This window comes from Bombus pascuorum, chromosome 13 (assembly GCF_905332965.1).
Source record: "Bombus pascuorum chromosome 13, iyBomPasc1.1, whole genome shotgun sequence".
In the NCBI taxonomy this organism is placed as follows: Eukaryota; Metazoa; Arthropoda; class Insecta; order Hymenoptera; family Apidae; genus Bombus; species Bombus pascuorum.
This window is the reverse complement of record NC_083500.1, coordinates 4,619,559-4,642,811: the sequence shown is the minus strand read 5'-3', so window position 1 is coordinate 4,642,811 and position 23,253 is coordinate 4,619,559. Positions and strand designations below refer to the sequence as shown.

Here is a 23,253-nt window from a genome sequence, read left to right as displayed (position 1 = left end):
TCTTTTTATTCCTGCAGAGACCAACTGGTTGCCAATAAGAGAAACCTTCTTGATGCTCGTGTTGCTTCCATTTTCTTGTCGAGCGCCGGTTAGCCAGCCTGGCCAGTTATGTGGACTATAACGGAATCGGTACCGGGTTAAATTTAACCTTGCTGCGCCCGGTATTGACCTTGTTTCCCGTTCTGCACCCTTTCTGCCATCCTTGAACGGTCGTGGGATTTTTAACCGGACAGAATTCAGGAGACTGGACGTCGTCTTTAGCCTTGCCAATCGACATTCCTCTACACCTTCGATTTCTTGCACGATAGCTCATGATAAATATATGATATAGGTCAGATGATCAACTGGTATTTTTACGTCGCTGTAATTTATCCCCATTTCGATATGTATTTATTCTTTAACCAAGAATTTACGTAATCTGATAATTTCTAATAAGATACAAGGAAGAATGTTATTTCATTGGGTCGACGATGCATAAATTATTGGTCTAATTTGTTTTGTAAAATTTCTGTAACTCCGCGTTATATTTATTTTTCAACGAAAAAGAATTTATCGCAGCATATAATCATATCTTTCATAAAATAGCAGCTTATCCGTTCCATTGACACAAGATTCCTGTACAATTAATAAATTATTCCAAAGCTTTAATCGTATTAGTGTTTGAAGCTCTTCTGCCTTCGAGAATTGTCAAAGCATTTAGAAATTTAATACTCCACTACCGTGTAATTTCGTATTTTAACCAAATTAATTTATATACGGTACATGTACAAAGCCGAGTACAAAATTTATCGCACTGATCCCTAACACTCTTTCGATAGTGAATCCGATCGAAATATGAAACCGTAGGTTGTCGATTGTCACGATCGGATTAATTCAAATTAAACATGGATCGGATCGGCTGAATCGACTTAAGCGAATAAGGCTTATTTAATATTGTCGTGTACGATACTACTACGATACTGCTTCCTTCGACATGGTAATTCGATGCAAAATGATCGGCTGACTATATCCAATCATCGACTGCCGCCGGTTGATCCTTGAAGCATGCGAAATCGCGACAGTGATCGAGGATGACGAATACCTTGATAGGCACGTTTCGTCTTAAAATATTCATGAGACAGAACGTGTTATTTCACCACCCAAGATAAATATAAAATTTTGCCGAAGCAATATAAAAACTACATCGTAACGTAAAATGTGGAAATGTTTAATGAATTCCGTTCATCTATCTTCCAACTGTCGCCTCTGTACCCTGGCTCGACGTTTTAATGGCGTCGATACGGCCATGATGCATTTTTGTAAAATGTTCTTTTGTCTTTTAGGCTGAATTTCTATGCGGTTATACGTGATCTGTTTACCGCGAATCGAAAAAGACGGGGGACAAAAGGAACAGGCACTTCTATCGCGAATAAAACGTTCTCAATGGAGAGACCATTGTGGCTGCGGTATAACAGTCGTACTTGTAACGGTATTGCTTGAAATCGAAGTATACTGTTCGCTTCTATTCCGCTTCGTTTCACGATGATCCATCTTTTATTCGGACGTTGCAAGTTGAAACGACGATTGACGACTCTGCTCTCGAAATTCGACGAATTGTCACGCTGAATTTTTCTCGACTGAAAACACGACTACTACAATATTTTACATGGTGTTTTATTGAAATCCTATCCTGTAAGATTCTTACTTGAAGAAGTACAGAGCATACGTAATATATTTTATAATGCACGATGGATCTAATATCAGGTTAAATAAAAATCTTCCAGCGCGTCAGCTGTGCGCAACGTGCAATTTGTCGCTTCTCCTATTGTACCAACAATTTTTGTCTAATGTCCGTCCCACGGAAAAATAACTCGACGTTCCGACTAGCCAGTGAGATATTGCGCCATTACTACGCTCTGGCGTTTATTACGGAAATGCGATGTAATATGACATAAAATAAGTTCACCCCTGTAAAATGACAGTATTCATAGTATATTCGAAAATAAAATTTATACGTTCACATACGTGGAATATGAAAAGCTGGAAGATCGAAGTATCACGCTTAAAATGTATTTTTGTCATGGGACATATATTAGCCTTCAAATGCTTTTATTTACGTCCATTTGAGATAACATTTCCAAACAAAAAACGAAGCTAACGCCTGGAGAATATTTTCTAAATACAATTGGTGAAAAAAATATCCACGTGCCTGAATATCTCATAGTTGTTTCGTAAAATATAATTTCCCATTTTATACCTTATATTTCATATTCGAACGACTAGTTCGACATTTTTTAATAAAATAAGAAATATTTCTTAGAAATGGATATTAAAGATGTATGAAATATTTCATATAGTTGAATACTCTTTATGTCAACTGTAGACGACAAGCTTTTGATTTGCGTGGAATTTACTATAAACCATCCACTTACTTGTATCTTCCTAAATCGAACGATAAAAAATGCCAGATCTTCAATTTCTAAACATCATAAATAACCATATATTATTTTTTTTTTTTTTTTCGTAAATGTCCGTCGAGGACAGAACGACGCTGTAAATTAGTGTTTCCAAATGTATCATCATGGTGGTTAATACTGACGTACGGTACTTCGAGATATTTTTTTCACGACGCGGCCAGGTCAAGGATGATGTGCTTTGCGAGGAAACCGGTTCTCTGAAAGGATTACGGGTAAATTTGCCGACTCGCGTGGCAATTGGTACTTCACCGACTAACGTAGTCTGAAACCGTTCGCAAGTCATCGAGTCGGTGATTCCATTAGATTGTCCGATAATTCCATTAAGCGTATTCGTTTGCTTCGATCCACCGCGAGCGGAACGTTTGCTTTAAATCTCTTTTCAACTGCGCCAATCGTATCGACGCGAGTAGTGTTACGTGTAAATACCTACAATGCAAGTACGTTCGAACACCGATCGAGTAGATAGATTTAAACTACGTGTAAGGATTTACAAAAAAAAAAAAGGAGAAACATTCATTTCAATTCGAATCATGAATTTCTCGTAAATATCTTTTGCAAATAGATGTTAAACGTTTGTTGAGCAGTTCCGAAAGTTTATAAGTACGTCAATGAAAAGTCTCCACTTTTATATTTTTGATAGCAAGTATAATTTTCATGTATAATCTAGATCGCGAATGTTTATGAACACTCATAGTCTAAGTAAAATGGAGATTTATTTTTCAAAGCATATAATAAGTGTTAATGATCATCCAATCGAATACTGAGACCTACTAATATCGTGGATGATGCCCGTTTAAATACTTTTGTGATCTCTGCAAAATATATACCTACTTCTATTAAATATCTTGGAACTCCTGTATATATTTTCAGAAATGTTCCAAATTCTACCAATATAACCATGATAGCTAGATGCCATTACTCACAATGTATACATATACAGATATTACACGTTACGCGTAACATTACACATATGTAAAACACATATAATACGTTCGTAAGAGATGTCGACAAGTCTAGGAATATTTTCGCGAGCCAGTGTACATGCAATATGAATCGATATTGAACATAGGCGATTCTTCAAGCTAACTATGCTTACCGAATTGTAAGGGTTACGTCGCAAAGTCGAGAATACGTGTATAGTGCAGACAGCAAGGAGGACGATGTTCCCGACGAAAAATTGGGCCGCTGGACGTTTGCGAAATGTCGCGTCTCGTCTGCGGAATATTGCCTAATGGGGCGCAATATCGGGCGAGCAAACAAGTCGTTTCTTGAATAGCGGAAGACCACTTGAATTTCCATCGTTCGTTCACCTCGTGCACGTTCCAAGCTGACACCGCTTGGCCTCGGGCCGATTCGGCCGTCCGAACGAACCGTTTCACAGTCGTGCAGGTCACTGCGAAACGATTGTCTCGTGACACCGTCGATCCCCTCGAATGGCAATCGCTCGGATTAAACGCTCGCCCCGACGCGACGTTCAACGAAATTCTCCAAGCTTTAACGACCGTGTGCCCGCGAAATCGCGCCCAGCGTTCCAACGATTTAGCCAAGCCCCATGATTCAAACGAGTTTCCATGTGTCGTAGAAAACGTTTCGTTCGATGTTTCTTTCGATTAAATTTCCATGGGGAATTAGATTTCGTAATTGCAGAAAGAGTTAATAGCTACGTTATGAAACACTGATCGCACGTGGATAAAAATATTGTAAATACTTGGGGATTTTTATACAAATTCGTTCTTCCACGCAAGTATTGCTTCAGACTATTTCACCCAGACTTGTCTCGAATTTTAACAAAGAACGCGTTGGACAAAAGTTGAATCACAGCTAGATTATCGCAAAAAATATCTTCTTGTGCAAAAGAAACGTTGTAAGTATCGGGACTTTAAAATAAACTAACTACACGAATAATTAAATATAAATTTCAATTGCATCGCTAAGGTTATTTAACTATACATTTAATTTGAGAGTAGCAGATAAATCTCTCAATTTAGCAACGTACAAACGTTTCAACATAATACACGCTGTATCTTATGATAATATGCGTGGCTTTTACTAAATGCAGCTAATTACCAAAATCCTGTTCGAATCTAAGAAGCGGAATCCTCTACGGATTATGGCGGCATAATGCGGTGGACAGTACGTATATCTGCTATGATCATCTCTGCAGGACAGGAATTTCGAATTCGAGTCAGCAACGATGCACCAGTGGGACTAACCTTGGGAGAATAGTTAGCCCTTTGACCGCTCTACCGGTCGCGTTACCACGTTTCCAGTCAAATTACATAATGGTGATAAGCAAAGACATTTCCTGTCCTAAACTCCAATTCGTTATTCAGCCGGAGGACACGCGCTATTACCGAACTCACGAACGAATCACATTCGTGTCATTCTTCGAAGTGTGTCCCGTAACTCCTTCAGTTTCGAGATCTGATTTCAACTTTCTACCATCTCCAATTCCTGTTGCTTGTCTTTGTGATAACTGTCAGATTTACCATTTCGTTCATGGTTCAACCATACGCTTTCATTCAAAATTTTCCGTTTGATATTCAGATAAATGTCTGGTTGAAACGCGGCTCAATTTATCGAGTCACTATGGTGACGGTTGATGATTATTCGATCGTGGAATAGAGCTGTTCCACTCAGAATAGCGTGGAATTACTATTTCTATACAGGATGTTCCACAGGTTTTTATAGCACGTTCCGTGACCAAAAAATATGATCAAAAATCTATGTAATTGCGTCACATATAGATAAAATTTGCAGAACTGCTTCAATGAGATGTCGGGCATCATTGAATAAATTTTCGTTTAAATAATTATTTCAACAGAGAGTTATTTGTTATTTATAAGCGACAATAAAAAAACAGAAATAAATTATTTGTTATTTCGACAAGCCTAAATACATTATTTAAAATAATGAGATCAATTGTTATTTACAAATATAATTTCATTCTTTATTCATTTAAATAATTATTTCAACAGAGAGTTATTTGTTATTTATAAGTGACAATAAAAAAACAGAAATAAATTATTTGTTATTTCGACAAGTCTAAATACATTATTTAAAATAATGAGATCAATTGTTATTTACAAATATAATTTCATTCTTTATTCATTTAAATAATTATTTCAACAGAGAGTTATTTGTTATTTATAAGCGACAATAAAAAAACAGAAATAAATTATTTGTTATTTCGACAAGTCTAAATACATTATTTAAAATAATGAGATCAATTGTTATTTACAAATATAATTTCATTTTTTATTAATCATCTTTACTTATTTTCATTTATTATTTATCGACTATTAAGCAAATTAATTTTTACTCAAATATAAAATTTCAATCAGAAAGCTTTCTGTAAATTACAATTTGTAATTTTCAATAACGTTCGTTAGCTATGTTGAATGCGTCAAAATCAAATTAACTTTCGCGCAGCTTGTTCGAGAAGCGAGTCATTTTAAAAGCAAACGTGGACTGCGATCTATCTATTGAAAAATTTCATTTGCAAATAATAGGTAAGAAATGAATCATTTTTGACATAATTTAAATAACTTTTACCTAAATAAGATAGTTAATTCTTATTCACAAGTGAAATGTTATTTTAATTTGTTATTTACTATTTATTAAACATTTATATATTTATATTATTCTATATATGTATATATTTATTAGGTGTTATATATTACTAGGTAAATAAAATTTTGCCCAGCACTGTTTCCCAGCCACTGCGAAACTTACGTAAGATTCTAACACCAGTTTGGAACACTGTTTGTTCCTAATCGTATTTCTACCCGCGACGTATGAAAATTTATTCGACCGTGATTCTATTTATCTTCAACGCGTATTCACTCCTCCGCTTATACACAATTTACACGCGAAATCGGATAACCAACAACAATATACAAACCGCGTGACATCTCCTGAACTTCCAAATCCTATTTTATCTCTTCCCCAACTGGAAAACACTGTAGCAACTCGATCGACGTCTCTAAGTATGAAACCGCAAAATTATTAGCAATCATTCTCCAACGCAGCTCGTGTTCCCACGAAACTCCAAAATTCTGCGAATCTGCTTGCTCCGCAAGCTCTCGAATTGCTCCACTTTTCAAAGTACACGGATCATTACACTTGGGACAGAGGTAGGCCGTTATTATCATACCCCTTCCCGCGAAGCAATTTGTTCCATTCTTGCAGGTTCTAGCGCAGGAAAAGGGCGTTACGGAAGATCAACGTCACCGTGGCAAATTGTGCAGCCCCTTATTAGCAGGTATCGCTAGAGTTTCGGTGTTTTTGGCGTTAATCGCGCTGCCTGCTGCCTCTCAACCCTTAGCAAAACACTCCGGTTCCGTTGTTCCATAAGTCGGCGAGACAGTAGGCTGTGAGTCTGCAGGAGAGACGTAAAGCAACGGCTGCGAGTGCGCTAGTAAAAGGCGCCGCCTTGAATGCCGTCGAGTGAAAGGAGCTCTAGGAAGAAAGAGAGGGAGATGAGAGAAGGTTGCAGGAAGAGATAGACGCAGGAAGACGGCGAACGCTCGTCCTCAAAGCTGGAATGCCGCAGGCGTTCGTATACGTTCACCCTGATAGCATGCAACCACGCCAGTGGCTCTCGTTATTCGTCCACAGACGCGGCGTGGCGTGTCCTCGAGGATCCTGTTTGTTCGAGCATCTGCCAGCCCCATCAACTGACCGCCAAGTTTCCGTCGACATTGTTTCGGTTTACTTTTCTGCTCTGTTTGCTTGCACCGAGCGTTGTCCACCGGGAACCTGATCGTTTCGTGATCTTGCCAACGAGGCAATGATGAGGCAACAAGTGAACTTTTTTTAATTTTCCAGCTTGGTATAAGGTGGATCTAAATTTTAATTTCGAAGAATATCCTTCATGGAGCTTGATGGAGTTTGATGAAATTTGAGTAACGTAAAACTGCGAACGTGTCACTTCGATGACAGTAATTTGCCATTTCCTTTGGAAAGGAACCCTGGAATATAGTTATTCTCGAAGAATATGTTCGTTGAAACTTAAGCAAAAATTGTAGTTTCGATGATAGTAGCTGAATTATCTTCTTCGCAAAATTATCGACTTACTACGGATTATCGTTAAATAGAGTCGGGCACAGTGCATTGAGAACATTTTAAAGTAGTAGCCTCGGAGAATGTAAATTCCTCACCTAAGGAGTGCAATCACGGCGAAGTAGACCGCATTCCAAGACCCTGAAGCGTGACTTTTGCTCGAGAAACTAATTCGTCATAGTGACGTAATCCGATTAGCTCACACTCGTTAACACTCCCCAATATGGTCAGTTATCGATCAAGGTCTGATGAAGACGTGTGCCTGATGGTTCTGCATTTAAACGCAGTTATCATTGCGTAGATATCTATTTATACTAGGAAAAACCGTCGCAATGAAATCAAACGTTGTTGAATGCATTCTTTATTGCATCCCGCGATCTATCATTTTATCCAATTAAGAATTTCGACGATAACGCAGACGCAAAATGCAGGCGAAAATAAATTGATTGAATCCGGATTAAAAGTGACCATTGATCTGTAATTTGTCAGCCATTGTAACGCCGTTGAATAATAAATCAATTAACGACTGCATTTCTACGCTAAATTACATCTTCCAATCTTTTCATAACCAATTTTTAATAACCAATTCATTTCGCATTTGTTTCATTCGTTTCTCTACCCGCATCTATACAATACATTCATACAGAAAATTGTTAAAACACGTTTCCATGATAACTGCCAGTTGGCGATAATCATTTTTAATTATTACCCTAAAGAGATCGCGTCGAATGTATTTAACGTTCGTCGAAAACAATCCGCTTTGCCAATTTGCTCTCGATTCTCGATAAATTATTCTTTTTAACCACGCCGATACTTTCGATAAAATGTAACTGGAAATCACCAAACACTTTTTACATTTCTGATTGTAGAACATCCTGGACAAGTTCAACCCGGGGGCGAGGCAGCTGATCAATGCCGGCAAGGCATATTTGAAGGCTCTTCATGGTGAGTGAATTAAATTGAATCTTTAAGGGGAAGAGATCGGGATGCCGGAACAAAAAGGCGGAGAAGTTCGCGAGACAAATAGTGACAGACGGACGATCGTAAAGTGTCCGGGTTAGAGGGGATGGGTAAGGTTAAAATGAAGAAAGAAAGGACAAACGAGCGTAGAGCGAGCTTTATGCTGTCTCCTGAGTCCTGTTTCAGGATCGAATCGCCAACTCGTCAGAATTGCACACTGGAGGGGTGTCAAGCTTCTATTTCATTCTTTCTCCCTTGTCCCCCGTGTTTCTGTCATTCGATGTGCCTTATTTTTTCCCCCTTTGACTTCCCTATCGACGATCGATCGATCCTTTTTCCTTCTCTGTCAAACTCTGGCTCTCATCGTGGGACGTGTAAACAGAGTTCATCTGGACCCTCCCCTGGCAATTCATTCAATTAATACCCTGGCTCCGTTTGAATTGTCTTTGCCATTGATCGTTTCAGAGAAAAGTATTTTTATCAAAAATTCCTCTCGCGATTGGTTAACTTGAAAATTAGAGAAATCAAGGATTTTGATAAATTTCAAAGGAAAATCGATTACATGAAAAGTACTTCTCTCGATCAGATTAAAGTAAAATACTTTATTTTTACAAATGTAAATAACCAAAAATTCGATACATTTAGGAATCAGGTCGTGATTTGAATGTCAAGATTTATTACGTGTGAACGCCTTTCGTATCTGTTTCTGATTCCTTAACACTCGTTAATGATCACTCGAGTCGTATTTCTTGTAGTATTATACACGCAACCGATTTTCAGCGCAAGAATTTACATGTTATTTATTCGAATTCCTGAGGAGAAACTGCCCTTCTTTATACCCAAGGATTAATGGCTGTTTGCAATCAACGTTGCCTCCAATAACGTGGCTTACGACAAAATTATTTTTGTATGTTTTATCGTATCGTGTGTATTATATGATATGATCGATCGTTTTCAGAAGTTAACCCACTGGCCTTGAAAGAAATCCCCCTTCTAGGTGACAAAGAGGGAAAAAAATGTGTGTCGCCCATCGTGTAAACTCGATTTTCGCATTATCGCGGATAAGATTAATCCTGGCCGCAGATGTAGTCGGAATATACACGAAAACATAACGGGACTTGTTGCCTTTTGAGAGCGGCACACAGCGCAAAGTGTTCACTCTCGCTCGTTAATTCAGTCTGATAACAGTACCGCGTTTTTCACTCTATTTCTGTCGTTTACCAGCAACGTAAACCTACAATCTCCTCTTTCACTGTGTCGTCGATTTAATCGTCAAAGCCTTTGTACAAAGTACTTGTACTTCATTTCTGTTACTAAGAAACGAACATCGCTATATCTCTGGGATTGTATAAAATTCTTACTATTAACAAATTTCGTGTTATAACATAATGGTCGATTTTTATGGGGGGAAAAATATTTTATTCGACATTTCTCGATGCACGAGTGCGTTATTCAACCCGACATTAATCTTTTCAACGAACAAATTTTCATAGTCCCTAAAACTGTTTACAAGAATTGCGGTAGATGTTTAAGAATTATTTCGATTCAAGATTCGAACGTACAATATGGACAAGATTTCCTTAAATAGACTGAACGGTTTCAAGTATGTTCAAGAAGCGCTTCAAACAGATTTGGAGGTCAGCTGGTTTCTTTTTTTTTTTTTTCAAACAGAACTATTTCACGCGAAACCATAAAAACGATACGTCACCTGTTAAAAATGTAGTCCTGTTACATTGGAAGACAAAATGTCTTCAAAGACCGCAGTCACGGGAGACGGATGCTGGGCGAACGCGAGCGATCCAACAGGGAAATATTTGGCAAGCAGGCGATACAGTCCCGGGCACATTACGCGACACAAAGGGCGGCCATTGTGCTCCCGTGGTTTTTCCCTCGTTTCTATCCTTTCTCGTTTCTCTCTCTCTTTTTATCCATTTTTTTTTTTGTCATTCGATGTTCGCGGGGACATCCCGAGAGCGTCTCTCTAAATCTCGGCGTGTTCGCTCTGCTCCCGCGGAACGCAGTCTATTATGGCTGATAACGAAATGTCAGGGGGAGGAAGGAAGGGAGGAGGTGGAGGAGGAGGAGGAGGAGGAGGAAAATCGTTATACAGCGGCAGCGTGTAGCAGTAGAGAGCACCCGGCGAGGTTCGAGCCAGCTGGAAAGCTCCGACTCGTAAGCGGAGCTTAAATCTGGCTTTGTCACGGGGAAGCGCACACGTGGAATCACGCGCCCGTCGGAGGTGATGCTTGCACTCTGGCCTGCGAAGGGGTGGACGATCCTCCGGGGAGAGGGAGGTCAAAGAGGGAGAAAGCAAAAGGTTGAACGAAGGACGGGACGAGGAGGAGGGTGTGGGCATGCAAGTAGCAAAGGGAAACGCAGACAGACGGGGTGCGAGGAAGATTGGCGGAGAATGATGGGATGGGAACGGATTTGAATAGAGATAGGGGCAACGTTGGAGAAACGTCGGAGCAAGACGCGTGGAGCAGGTCAACGCAGAGACGTGGATGAAGAGATACGAGTCTGGAAGGAATCGACGATAGGTGGAAAACGGTCGATTGACGATAGATGGAGGGTGGCTAAGGAAAAAATAAAGACAGCGGTGAGTCATTGTCGTACGAGAACGGCAGGCGACCAGAGGCGAGAAAAATGGTCTGTAATGAGGGTCAAAACGAAGACAATTAGATGAGGGGAGAAAGAAAGACAAAGAGGAATTGAAGGGGGTCCGGGGAAATAGCGTTGAAAGAACGAACGAAGAAGAGTATATACGGCGCTATTGAACGGTGGCAAAAGAAATACGTTGGTAGAGTAAACGAGGAAGCGGTATAGAAAATTAGAACCGATGACGGTATAGGAAAGGGAAATCTGAACATGGGTGGAGGAAGTGCTTGAAAAATGGCAGGAAATTAAAAGTAAGGAGATAATATGGGAGGAAAACAGGAAACGATAAAGGAACATTTATGTGGTGTTTATGGTGCTCTCGGGTGCTTTTCAAAGGAAAAACTGGGGAATCGTCGGCAAGCTGAATAAAATGCGAAATATGCGCTATGAAAATGTCAACGGAGGATAAGGGGCGTCGTTGGAACGAGAGAAACACGAAAGTTAGGAAAATGGAAGCTACCGGGAAGAAAAAGATTGGAACAAGGGCGAAAAAATAGTCGCAGTGAATTCCACCGGATCTATGAGATTAAAGGAAAGAGAAATACGACACGATGAATGGAATACGAAGGAAAAAGGAAACGTACGAATAACCAAAGGGAAAGAGTTTAAAGCGTGGTGTTGATGAGACAAAAGAGAGAAAATGAATGAAAGGGGAGACGCTAATGCCAGAATATGGATTAGACGGGAACAGGAAGAGTGGAGAGTGTGCGAAAGAAGAATAAAAAGAAATAGGTAGAAGGGTACAATGAGAGAAAAGATAGAAAGGAAAGATTGGAATTCAAGATTCAGCTGGCATCAGCTAGAAATATCGGCGTATTTATTCCTGTAAATTTATGGTGACCATCGAAAGGTAGATTGTGAAATTTTTGTCGTGCGAGGGTCGCATGTGGATCTGAATAAAACATATACGTGTATTTCTACGATTCGTAATACTAACGCGCTATAGTAATACATGAACTGCAAGGTTGCGTCATCATTTTGACGAATTAAATTTTTTAGGGAGCTGAGGATTTTAAAAAATTGTGTGTCTCGAAAGCAAGGTTTTTGATAGACGAGACACGTTTTGAAAAGATTTTCTAAAGCTACATTTTAATTCGCAAATGTATATTCATAACAATAAAGTGCAGACTCCCGTATTTCTGGGTTCTAGAACTAATCCGCGACACCTTCTATCTTTCTTAGTACGCTCGTAAATATCTTCCTCAAATGCTTCCTTTCTTCGCGTATTTGCTCTGTAAACATACCTAATAAATTCTCGTTGCAGTCGTCATGCCTCTGCAAATACACATTCTACCATGGAATTTCTCTTTTTCTAAAATTTATGCCACCTACATCTAGGATATATGTATAATATTTTACCAATGAAAAAGAGATAAGTCAAATTTTCGTCTATAACTTTTCTATTGTCGGGGAAACCAAAATAAAATAAAAAAAAAAAAAAATTGGGTTTTGTCAAGATTATCCCACGATAAAATTCAGGAATTTAACGAGTGAAGTTTAATTCACGGAAACTCCGGAATACAAACGACTGTTAAGAATGTAGAAGCGAATGAAAACGCGATTCTGACATAAATTACGTCTCCGGTTAATCGGCCTCGTGAACGCGACATTGCGAAAACGCAATGAATTATGCAAAGCGTACGTTAGGTAGTTGGCAGCTCGTAACCTTGTTTCGCAAACTATTAATCGCAATTCACGAAATTCTCTCGAACCGCGTAATTCGTGGAGAATAAGAAAACCCAGGCGACTTTTAACTGACATTTTCGAAACTTTTTGTAAAAAGCAATTTGACATTTCAACTAGACAAATATCATCGGATTAGAAAAAAAAAAATCAAATACTTTCTCTCTTCGTTTCAACAAAATTTTTATCAGAAACTCGAAAGAGCTCCGAAATTTACTATTACGTAAATTGTAAACGGGACAAATTTTGTCGTCGATAAGTGGCAGAAATATTAAGAATTTTCTATCTTAAACTTAAAAAGACAGTTTTATTAATCGTGTCACTCATACACATAACAGTGCTAATGCAGTTCAAAAATGTGGAAGTCTGACACACATGACATATTCATAAAATGTGTAGACGAACATTCAAATACTTTCGCGGGCGAGTGTAAATATATTACAAAAATAATCAGGTGCGTAATTATACAACATTGATGCAGGAAGAGTTTGTTGCAACTCGCTAGAAGAATTTTCGTCACTTCTCCCTTTCTCAGTTTCCTAACTCGGTTTCTTGCTTGAAACGCACTACGCGAGATTGCGATAAATTATGCAAAATATGGAGCAACCGCTTCGCAGTTTCCAACCTCGTTTCGCAAATTCTTAATCGCGATTCCCGAAATTCTTCAGACGCGCGAAATACCGCGCCGACGTACCCTCATCGCGAGCGAACGCTTTGAGAAGCGGGATTCGTTTCATTCGTTCAAACACAGTCGATTCTTCGCAAATCCAATTAAATTCTTTGATCCGTGGCGATTTTCTTTTTTTTTTTTTTTTGTTTCCTCGCAGTGAATTCGATCTGCCCTTTTTTTCCTGTGGCCTTGCAGTCGTGGATATCATTAGGTACTTCTTGCGATCGGTGATATTTCAGCGGAGAACAGTAATTAGAGAACACTTTGTCGAAAGCGGGCTACGCAGGCCTCGTTCCTCGCAGACTCGCAAGAAACGATTGACAAATTGTTTGCCTTCCTGCTATTTAAACAGCGCAAGAAAAGCCTTTCGATAAATTTTAAACAGTTCGCCGTGAATCATCGTATTGTACGATGCACCGGAAACATTGTATAATAATGATTCAGGAATTTCCAAGTTTATATTGGATTGGATGGAAAAGTTGTGTATTCTCTATGGGATGTTGCTACGAAATGCTGTTACATTAATTCGATAATAATTGTTCGGAAAGTCAGTTGATTAACACGAAGGGTTTCTTTTACTCGCTTGACGTAGATCGTTCTAATCGTACGAATAATGAAGAATCGAAAAGCTATAAAAAAAGTCAATGACGCTGTTCTTGATCGAAATCTATCGCGTTAAAACAAGCCAGTTTCTTTAAAGTAAAGAGCGAAAAAATATTTTGTCGATTTTATAAATATACAGAGTGCAGTCGAGTAGCGTGTACAAACGTGCACGAGGTGATTCTTTATGAAAAATAAAAACAAAATATGGAATAAAATTAGAATAATATATAATAATTGGAAACAAGAATAACCACCTGTCGATTATTTAGTCCTCTCTAGTCCGTAATTTTAGCCATGTTCAAGTATGCTGGATAAATTTTCAAATTCGATCTTCTCGAAAATTAAGCTTTAAATGAACAAATTTTATTCCATATCTTGTTCTTATTTTTTCACAAGGAATCACCTCGTGTCCGTCTGTACGTGTTATTCAGGCGCAACATGTATAACGTAGCAGTTGACGTTTTGTCACTCGGTTTAATAAATTCCTAAAATGCGTAAATTCACAGACAAATTTGCCACGCAAGAAAATCACTTGCACGTGCAGAAAAAGCTTATCGATTTCGCCAGCTTTCGCTGCAATTTTCGCACACTCTCGCGCCTGTCCCGGGCAGAAGCAAGTAACAAAAAAAGGATGGCGACGCAGGGTAGGACAAGTTGGCCACTGTATCAGCAGTGTAGTAAAGAGATAGCCCTGTGTAAGCGCGTCCCTTGCTCGCATCGGGCTTTCGAATCCAATTGCGTCCTTTGAATCCTGCATCTCGTCTTTGTTCTCGAGTTTTCGTCCTTACGGAATTAATTCGTTCCGTTCCTTCCTTTACCAGTCGGAAGGAACTTCCCGATAGAGGCATCCCCATCCTCCCGACGATCTTCTCCTCCACGCCATTACGTCGTCGTTTCTGTAGAATCCAAGGTGGAGCAATCGACGACAATTTATAACGAGTCGTTGAGCTACTTTGAGGGCCCTCCTGCTATTGGCCCTCGAATCCACTCACCCAACTTGGATCATCCTCTGATCCTGCTAGCAAGTCTATTCGCAACCACGCCACTTATTGCGAAATTTTTCCGCCTGCAGTTACACGTCGCTATAATTCGGTCATGGGTATACGCGCGGATGATATGCGTTTAACGAGGTAATTAAATTCTTTGAATGATTTGTCTGCGGATGGAACGTTTTTCGAAGATCTGTCTCGTGCTCGACGAATTTCACAAATTTTTTTAACGTTACAGGGAACACGTTGACGACGAGGGCCGTTAGTTAGTTGGAAGCGGAGTTACAAATTAATTCGCTATATATTTTTATTCTCCTCTTTTTTTATTTTTTTCACCTTATTATTTTTAAATTTGCAGGTGAGATGAAAATTCGCAGCTTTCGCGCTCGTTGAAATTGAATATGTCTGAAATTTTTTACTGGGCTAATGTATAAAAAGAATGGCATGTTTCATTAGTCGAGGCGATAAAAGAATTTCGTTGAATGTAAGTTACAGCGCATCATACTGTTTTAACTTCGGCTTCAACGCGAAGGCAAATGGCACCGTGAATTTCCACAAAAACACTCTAAACCTGTACCCTTCTTCTTACTTACACCGCCATTATCGTAACGAGAAAGAACGCTGTTAAAAGTCTGAAACACCGTCGCACAATACCGGTGTGCACGCCGAATGGCAATTAACGTTCTAACGATGTACTCCTGCGACCCTTAACACTCTTGCATCGAAAGCGTGAAAGACTTTCCTTGCGGAGGGTGAAACGCTCTCTCCGCCGTGAATGTTTGAGTCGAGATATTTCATCGTTCGATACGCGATATTCTCGCGTAGTCCACACAAAATTGAAAACCTACCATGGAGACGATATCATCGCAATTATGACGTCGTCCCAATGTAAACGATATCGTCCACTACATACTTGGCGTATTTAAGTGTTACGGGCACAGAATAATAAATTGATAATCGAACCAGTATCATTGATATTCGGTATTAGTACATCGTTCAATCTTTGATAAAGCTAGATACGATGCTTTGGATATTCCTTTAGAAAAAGGAACTGACCTGAACATCAGCGATGTGTACCAATGTGTAACAACGTGCAACAATGAGTACCGCAGTGACATTCGATCCCTGACGAAGATAGCTGCGATGCCTGCGATACGATGGGATACTTTGAAGAGCACGTATCAGAGTGATATTCGACCCTTGATGAAGCTCGCTAAAACCTTTGCAAAGTATTGGGGTGGTTTCTTTAAAACTGCGAGATACTGGGCCCTGAAAGTCTCAAATTTCTAATCTACACTCGCACTACCTTCACTTCAGACTTTCGTCCTAAAATTTACAAAACTGAACTTTCTCCAGTCATTTGAACTCCCTATCTGTTGTTATCATCGTTATCTCGTTGCCTGACTCAACTTTCAACATTACGTACTCTCGCAAATAGTAAGCAGCGTGTGAGAACGAAGCAACGTTTCCCGATGGACTTAGAGATACGCGTACGCATCATCGAGAGCGAAATTCCGGCCTTGAAATTTGGAACGCAAGGTTCGTGGTTGGGACGTATTTATCCGGTGCAAAACTGGCGGACACGAGGGTAGAGAAAAACAAAGACAATAAGCAGGAAGGACCCGACTGGTGAGCGTTATTCCCGAATTGGAAAATTGCGTCGGCTGCGAGGCCAGCCGCAAGGAGGGTGGAAAATAGAGGGACCAGGTAGATGTCAGGGCCAGATACAACTGTTAACACCGGAAAACACCGAAACCGTAATTACTACGGCCCGTAAAACAGCGAGACCGACCTTTCTATCTTTCTTGCTGCCCTAGGCGCGATCTCTTTCTTTGCCCGTTCACCTTTGTCCAGCACGGACGCTTCCTCTTCTCTACACGGTCTACCGTTTCTCCCCTGCGTTCCGATTTTCCGGCTGGCCGTTTTACGCGTCGCACGTGCTTTTTTGTCGTTGGCCTGCGCCGTGCATAGGAAGGGAGGAAACGTAGGCTAGCAATTTGGGATGGCGGCCGCCGTGCTGTTACTTTGGATTCATTCGCCAAACTAAATGCTTTCACACTTTCACTGGTAGACCAATTGCGGCGATAAGTGTATTCTTTCGTTCTTTTCACCCCACTGAAAGAAGATCGGCTCGTGCTTCTGATAATTGGAGGACGACGGTCTGTTTTCTCTCGCCTTTTAGCGAAAGGCTCCCAGAAATTGTCTGGTTAGACGGATAATTAACGGTGGACGAGGCAGGGACAAAGGGAAACAGAGTTTGGTAGGTTCTTTTTTAGAAAAATATACTACACCAACAAGGAAGTTCTTTCGAAGGACAAGACGCAGTTTCGCAGGTGTTAATGTACATTTACTGCTTTCTTCGATTTTTATCCATCGTTCAGTCAATTTTCGAATCTCGTTCTTGTACGCGCCACGAATGAAAATTGAAAAACTCCGCTGACAATGCGTTCGGCTTGAAAATTGCATTTCTCACTCGTCGAAACACGTATAATGCAATAATAATGTAATTTCAACGGTGATATTGAAAGACATAATACCGATCATGCCGACATCTCGACAACCATTGGCCATTTTTACCCTCCTGCTGTTACGTTACGGAAGATCGGAAAAAGTACACGGGCGTTTTATTTGTTATTCGACGAACACGGACGAATCGTAATTCGACATTCGTCGATATTTTCCTGGAGTCGAGTGGAAATCGATCGCGCAGGGTAAAAGAGACAGAGATAGAACGAGGAGGGAGGGTGGCGACTGCAGCAGGGTGGCAGAGGGACGCGAGCCTGTGTGAGTGGGTTCAATTGAAATTGCAGGACCAGGTGGAACCGAAAAAGAGGGCCAAAGGCAGCGGAATGATGGGAAAATTGAGCGTTTTACCTACGCGGATTCCATAATTAAAATCAGTTGGCGCGCTCGTCATTGTCCCCGACGCTGGTCGTCCACTTTGTCCCTGTTCCTGGACGACCCGCTGTCCCGTGGCCGCGTACCGCGTGCGTTTTGCGCAATTTAACGAGAAAACTTTTCAAATTACATTCTACGGCTGCCATACCCATCCAACTGTCTTCCTCTGGTCGACTTTTTTCCCCCTTTCGCCCGTCTTCCTCGTTGTTATACCTTGTACTTTCTTTATACCCACCCCTTCTATCTTTATTCTTCCTTTCCGCTTCACAAGGGGTTGGCTAGGATTTATCCGCGAGGTCGGCTGCTTATGATAAATCTCATTTGTTCTGCGGTACGAGGGCGTAATAAGGGAAATCCCACGGACGCCGAGTCTGATAAGTGTTTTCGAGAGTTTCATTGAAAAGAATCGGTGGAAAAAATTCGTCGAGAGCAGAACGAGAGAATGAGTCGGAAGAAAAGATGATCGCTGGTAATCACTTATCGAGATACCTTGTTTGGGGTCATCATCATCTACGTTCGAATGCTTTTCGCGTTCTATGGTTCACGGTTCAGTGGCGTTCATTTCCTAGAAATCGGTGGAAATACAAGTATACGTTATTCCACGAACGTGCCCCAGTTTTGCTGATGGAATGGTTTTATCGTTCGGTTTTACTCTTTTTCTCTTAAATGGGACAGACGTTTTAAAAATAGCACAGCGAAATTACTTTGAAATAGGACAATTTATACATGTGTATAGTCGGTTTTCAATTTCCTGCAAGCGATAGAACAATGTTAAAGAATTACAAGATGTTAGTTACATGTAACGAGAAATTTAAAAAGCCCGACGACTCTTTATCGAAAAGATATTTCAATTTATGTAACCGAGACGATAATTTTATATTTATCGCAAACCGTGTAGAATCGATTTGTGGAAGAATATTTTCATTCAAATTACAAAATTCGCGTATTCTTGACATTGTCCTTCAACGTCGTGCTTCTTCGTCGGTCGGTACATCAGTTTACCAAATACGTTATTTGCATAGAAAACATCGCTCGATAGAACTTGACCGTTAGAATACTGTTGATTTTTAAAATGCGCACGTCTTGGGATAATATTATTCCAGAAAACCTGAACGAAACGTGAGTTTCTAAAAGCTATTAGCTAACTTTCGTACACTTGAACGAAACCGCATTCGTATCTACCTTTCCGCCGGAATAAAATGTAGTCCGAATCTGAATGTTCCGAATTGTCAAAAACGAATGGAACAAAATCTTGGAAACATCGAAGATATTCGATAAATGATATAAAGCACAACGTTGCAGAGGTCTACAGCTTTCACAGAGTTAATTAGAATCGTCACCAGGCCGAGATATCGTGATTAGTTGGATGTGATCGATGTACGGACGTGCGTGGAATCGGTTTCCGTAATAGTTCCATTAGCACACCCGGTATGCGCGATGGGGATGATGTATGTGGATACGAATATGTAAGGTATTCGCGATTAACTGAAATTGAGGCAGATTCCTAAACCGTTGTGCTACATTGACTCTTTGATGGTGTTGCATGAAAGGTATATTTGCCAATCGTAACTCCCCAATGATAGAAATTGACCCTTTCTGGCGATAAATGGGCGACTCTAGTGGGAATTGGTACAACTTTTTACCCCGAAATCTCTGTCACTTTCACTGCTAGTAGTTGCCCTATGTTGAGGCCACATAGAGGGTTTATTCATTTTTGAAAAATTGTAACCCAACGACTTAAGAAAACGATGCATCTATAGTTTCTACTTCATCTCGTTACGGAATAACCTTTCACTAATATTCAAAGTGGTTTGATATACAACGAATATCGTTGTTTTTTCTATGTAAAAACTCAGCTAGTGTTGCAACTTTGAATAAAATTTCTTGTAAAATTGAATTAATAGCGAAGAATTCCTAATAAGAGAAACCTTACAAAACAGTTTGAAAGCGTTCTAAACTGTGCTCATCTTATTACTCTCAATTGGCTTTTAAATGGTTGCTCGTGTGAATAGGTTAATACCCTTTCTTGTCATTCCTCCGAAGTATAGTAATTTAATGCTGATAAATCGAGTAAGGAAAGTAGAGATCGGTGAAAGTTCCCGTGCATGTTATCCTGACGATTATTCGCAATATTTAGATGTTTTACTTCAAGATAAAAATAACGGGTATGTAGCCTGGTAAAAGTTCAGAAAATTACCGTAAGATGATAAATTAAAAGAATATTTGAACTCTCTCCTCATCGTTCTTGTTTGCAATTCACATTAAGAACTCCTTAAGGCTCGAAGGAAGATTATTCGATCGGATTTTAATTAGAGCTCCTAAGAAGCAAAATTCTTCAACGAAGCGCAGCGTAGACTTAAATCAAACAGTGTTTCATAAAGTTGAATTATATTTTTCATGGCGTAGAAAAAGCGAAGTATACGTTTGTATGAATAAACTTATTATCTCCCGATCCATCCTCTTATCATGTATATTTAACCAAAGAAATTTCAAATAAGTTATTAAATTGGATGCTAATTAGCGATAACGTGGTAAAAAAAATAAAGACGGCAAAAATTATCGTTGCAAGATACAGAACGCAAGAAACAAAGCGTCAACCTGTTGCACTATTTCCTTCAAGGAAATGAAAAGATCGTTTCACTTGCATTCTGTTATTCAAAGTCATCATAAATACGATGCATTACAGTTAGCTTCAAAAAGATCTATTAAATAAACATGTAATTATTCACATTACACAATACTTATTATTATTAAATTTAACTAACTCAAATGAAACTAATTATTATTAAATTTCTTTCTATTGAACGATGCAACATAATTAAAACGACTAGAACAGAGTCTGTTACTATATCTCCTTTTAAAATTGGCTCTTTAAGATACATAATAAGCCCAATGCCCATTGTTGCTACATTTAACGAATCTAATCGTCTTATTTGATTTTATTTTATTCCAAAACTGAGCGAATGAATTAATGCCGTTTTCCTTTCATCTGGCACGTTTACTCGCCGCACCCGACGAAATGGCTAGGTAGAGTAAATATAATTAGGAGCGATTTTCTTCTGGTAACGAACTGCCTTCTCGTGTCACTTTACATCCCAGAAGAGAATGAGATATCGACTATTGTCCCTGTAGAAGTATTTGCCCAAGGCTTGTAGAAACTGCGGAATGGTGAACAGAAACAAGAGAGCAGCGCGACTAAAGTAAAAGGAATAGTGGTTCAATTAGGAATTCAAAAATTATGAGCTTGATAAAATCATTTAAATATCTGATATTTATTGGTGATATCAGTAGTTTGCAAAAGGATTCCCTGTTCAAAATTTTTGGCAAAATATTCTTCAAGCAAGAAGAAAGCAAGAACTTGAAGCTGGTTCGTTTGGATTTTTTTATTTCTTATATTTATCGTATACCAGTGATTTCCTTTTTTCTTAAGATGGAATAAAGAGCATAAAATATCGGAAAGCTGGAAAAATCTCGACAGTGAGCGAAGGATTTCCTAAAAACACTTTTATCCTTTTCCGAATCCCGTCGAAGGTCTGAATTTTCTCCGATTTCCTCATGACATCTCCCCGCCCTCTACGAGAAAAAAAAAAAAAGAGAGAAAGGGAAGTGTCAGCTACCGCTTTCGACGAAGTATTTATCCGAATGGTAGGACGAACGTACGAGGGTGAAATGTAAAAGCAATCAGTCGCTTTAAAAGATTCAAAAACGTCCAAAGGGATGCCGAGATGCGCCATTATAGATTCTATTATGCACGGTTCTGAAGAGAGTTAAAGAGCCTGAATAATTCCACCTTTTCGGTCATGTAGGTGAGGAAAATGTTTAGTACCTTCTTCCATTATCCCTTTCTTCCCTCCCATTTTTCTTTCTTTCTTTTTTCTTTTCTTTTTTACTCAACCCCAATCGTACTTTCCGTTTTCAACAGCTTCGTTCTAAAACCTAATGCGTGTGAAAGCTTTTATTTTTACCGTTTCCTTTTTTCTTTCTCTCTTCTACCAATAACCCGAGGTAAATATATTACGAATCGAATTCGCTATAAACTTAGTTCTTTCAACGAAGAACTCGGCTTATCGAACGACTGGTGTTCGGTAAAAGAATAATTTTGGTTCGTTTAACAGTGAAGATTCCCTTTCTGTCGCTTTCATGCGGCAATACTCAACGCTTATCCGTTCTACTCGTTCGAGTGTTTGTCCGCTGTCTGACGGAATCGAATACACGGCGGTAGAAATGGAGAGACGGAAGCACGTCCCCACAAAAGGTTTCCGAGTAACCAATAAGTAGCGAAGATTCAATTATTTTCGGTTGGTGAACACTTGGAAGTAGCCTTTTTCATCGCTGGGATAGGAGAGAGATTCGTATGATATCAGGGTTTCATCCACGGTCACCGAAGAAAGGACTTCCACCTTTTCATCCCGTTTGACAGTTCTCTCTCGATATAAAGAGCTATTTTAGCCGTGGGTGTATTATTTCTTACCGGTGTGGCGCGGCGGTGTTCCATTGTTACGAAGAATGACCAGGGATGTTCTCGATTTCTTCTCGAGATCAAATTGCACCAGTTAATTAAAATTATCGATTAAAATTATCTATGAGCTGCGTACGAAATTACGTGCGATTTAATTGTATCTCCAGGCTTCTGGATATCGACAGCTTTTAATTAAAAATTTTTTTCAAAGATGCTGGCCCTTGCCGATAAAAAATCCGTCAGATTTCGTGCTCCTTTTTCATGGCAATAGATGGTTAATTATTGGAACAATTTTAAGTTTCACTTTGAAATTGCTTCCTTTGTGAACTGGATCGTTAAACGAGCGCCACGTTGCTTCCCTATTCGGATTGCAGAGGCAAGAAGAAAGAAATGCTATTTTCATTTGCGCAGCCTCTGTCAATGTAGATCGATTTCGTTTGCGTCTATTTGCAGTACGTCGTCGGGCCCCCGGTTCCTGTTAATTGATACATTGAGGATACCGGGTACGTTTAATTGAACGAAGGAGCAACGAACGCCCGGCAAATTAACATTTAATTACAGGATTCAGGTATTTCACTGCTTTTTCCCTTGAAACTTTTTCTACATCTTGACCGAGAAAAAGGTGTGACGCGCAATTAGATGTTAATTAGTTATTCATTTAAGCGCTCGCTGGCGAATAACGGAAGCAATTAAACTGGTTTCTCGTTTCATTCTTTTCGTCATTATGCCGCGCTTCCACCATATTATCATGTTCATGAAAATACATAGGTTACCCTGTGATCGAATAACAATCGACGAACGCTACAGTCTCCT

At 39.6% G+C, this 23,253-nt stretch overlaps 1 protein-coding gene and 1 long non-coding RNA gene across 2 annotated transcripts in view; one reads left to right on the top strand and one right to left on the bottom strand.

The window, feature by feature from the left end:
• Nucleotides 1-23,253, bottom strand: part of LOC132913524 (uncharacterized) — a 234,395-nt gene that overhangs the window by 123,820 nt on the left and 87,322 nt on the right. The window lies entirely within an intron of this gene.
• LOC132913521 (uncharacterized) overlaps nucleotides 1-23,253 on the top strand; it is a 164,249-nt gene that overhangs the window by 59,797 nt on the left and 81,199 nt on the right. Inside the window, exon 3 of the mRNA XM_060971929.1 lies at nucleotides 8,390-8,465. Coding sequence (XP_060827912.1) covers nucleotides 8,390-8,465 — 76 coding nt within the window. The remainder of the gene's footprint in view (nucleotides 1-8,389; nucleotides 8,466-23,253) is intronic.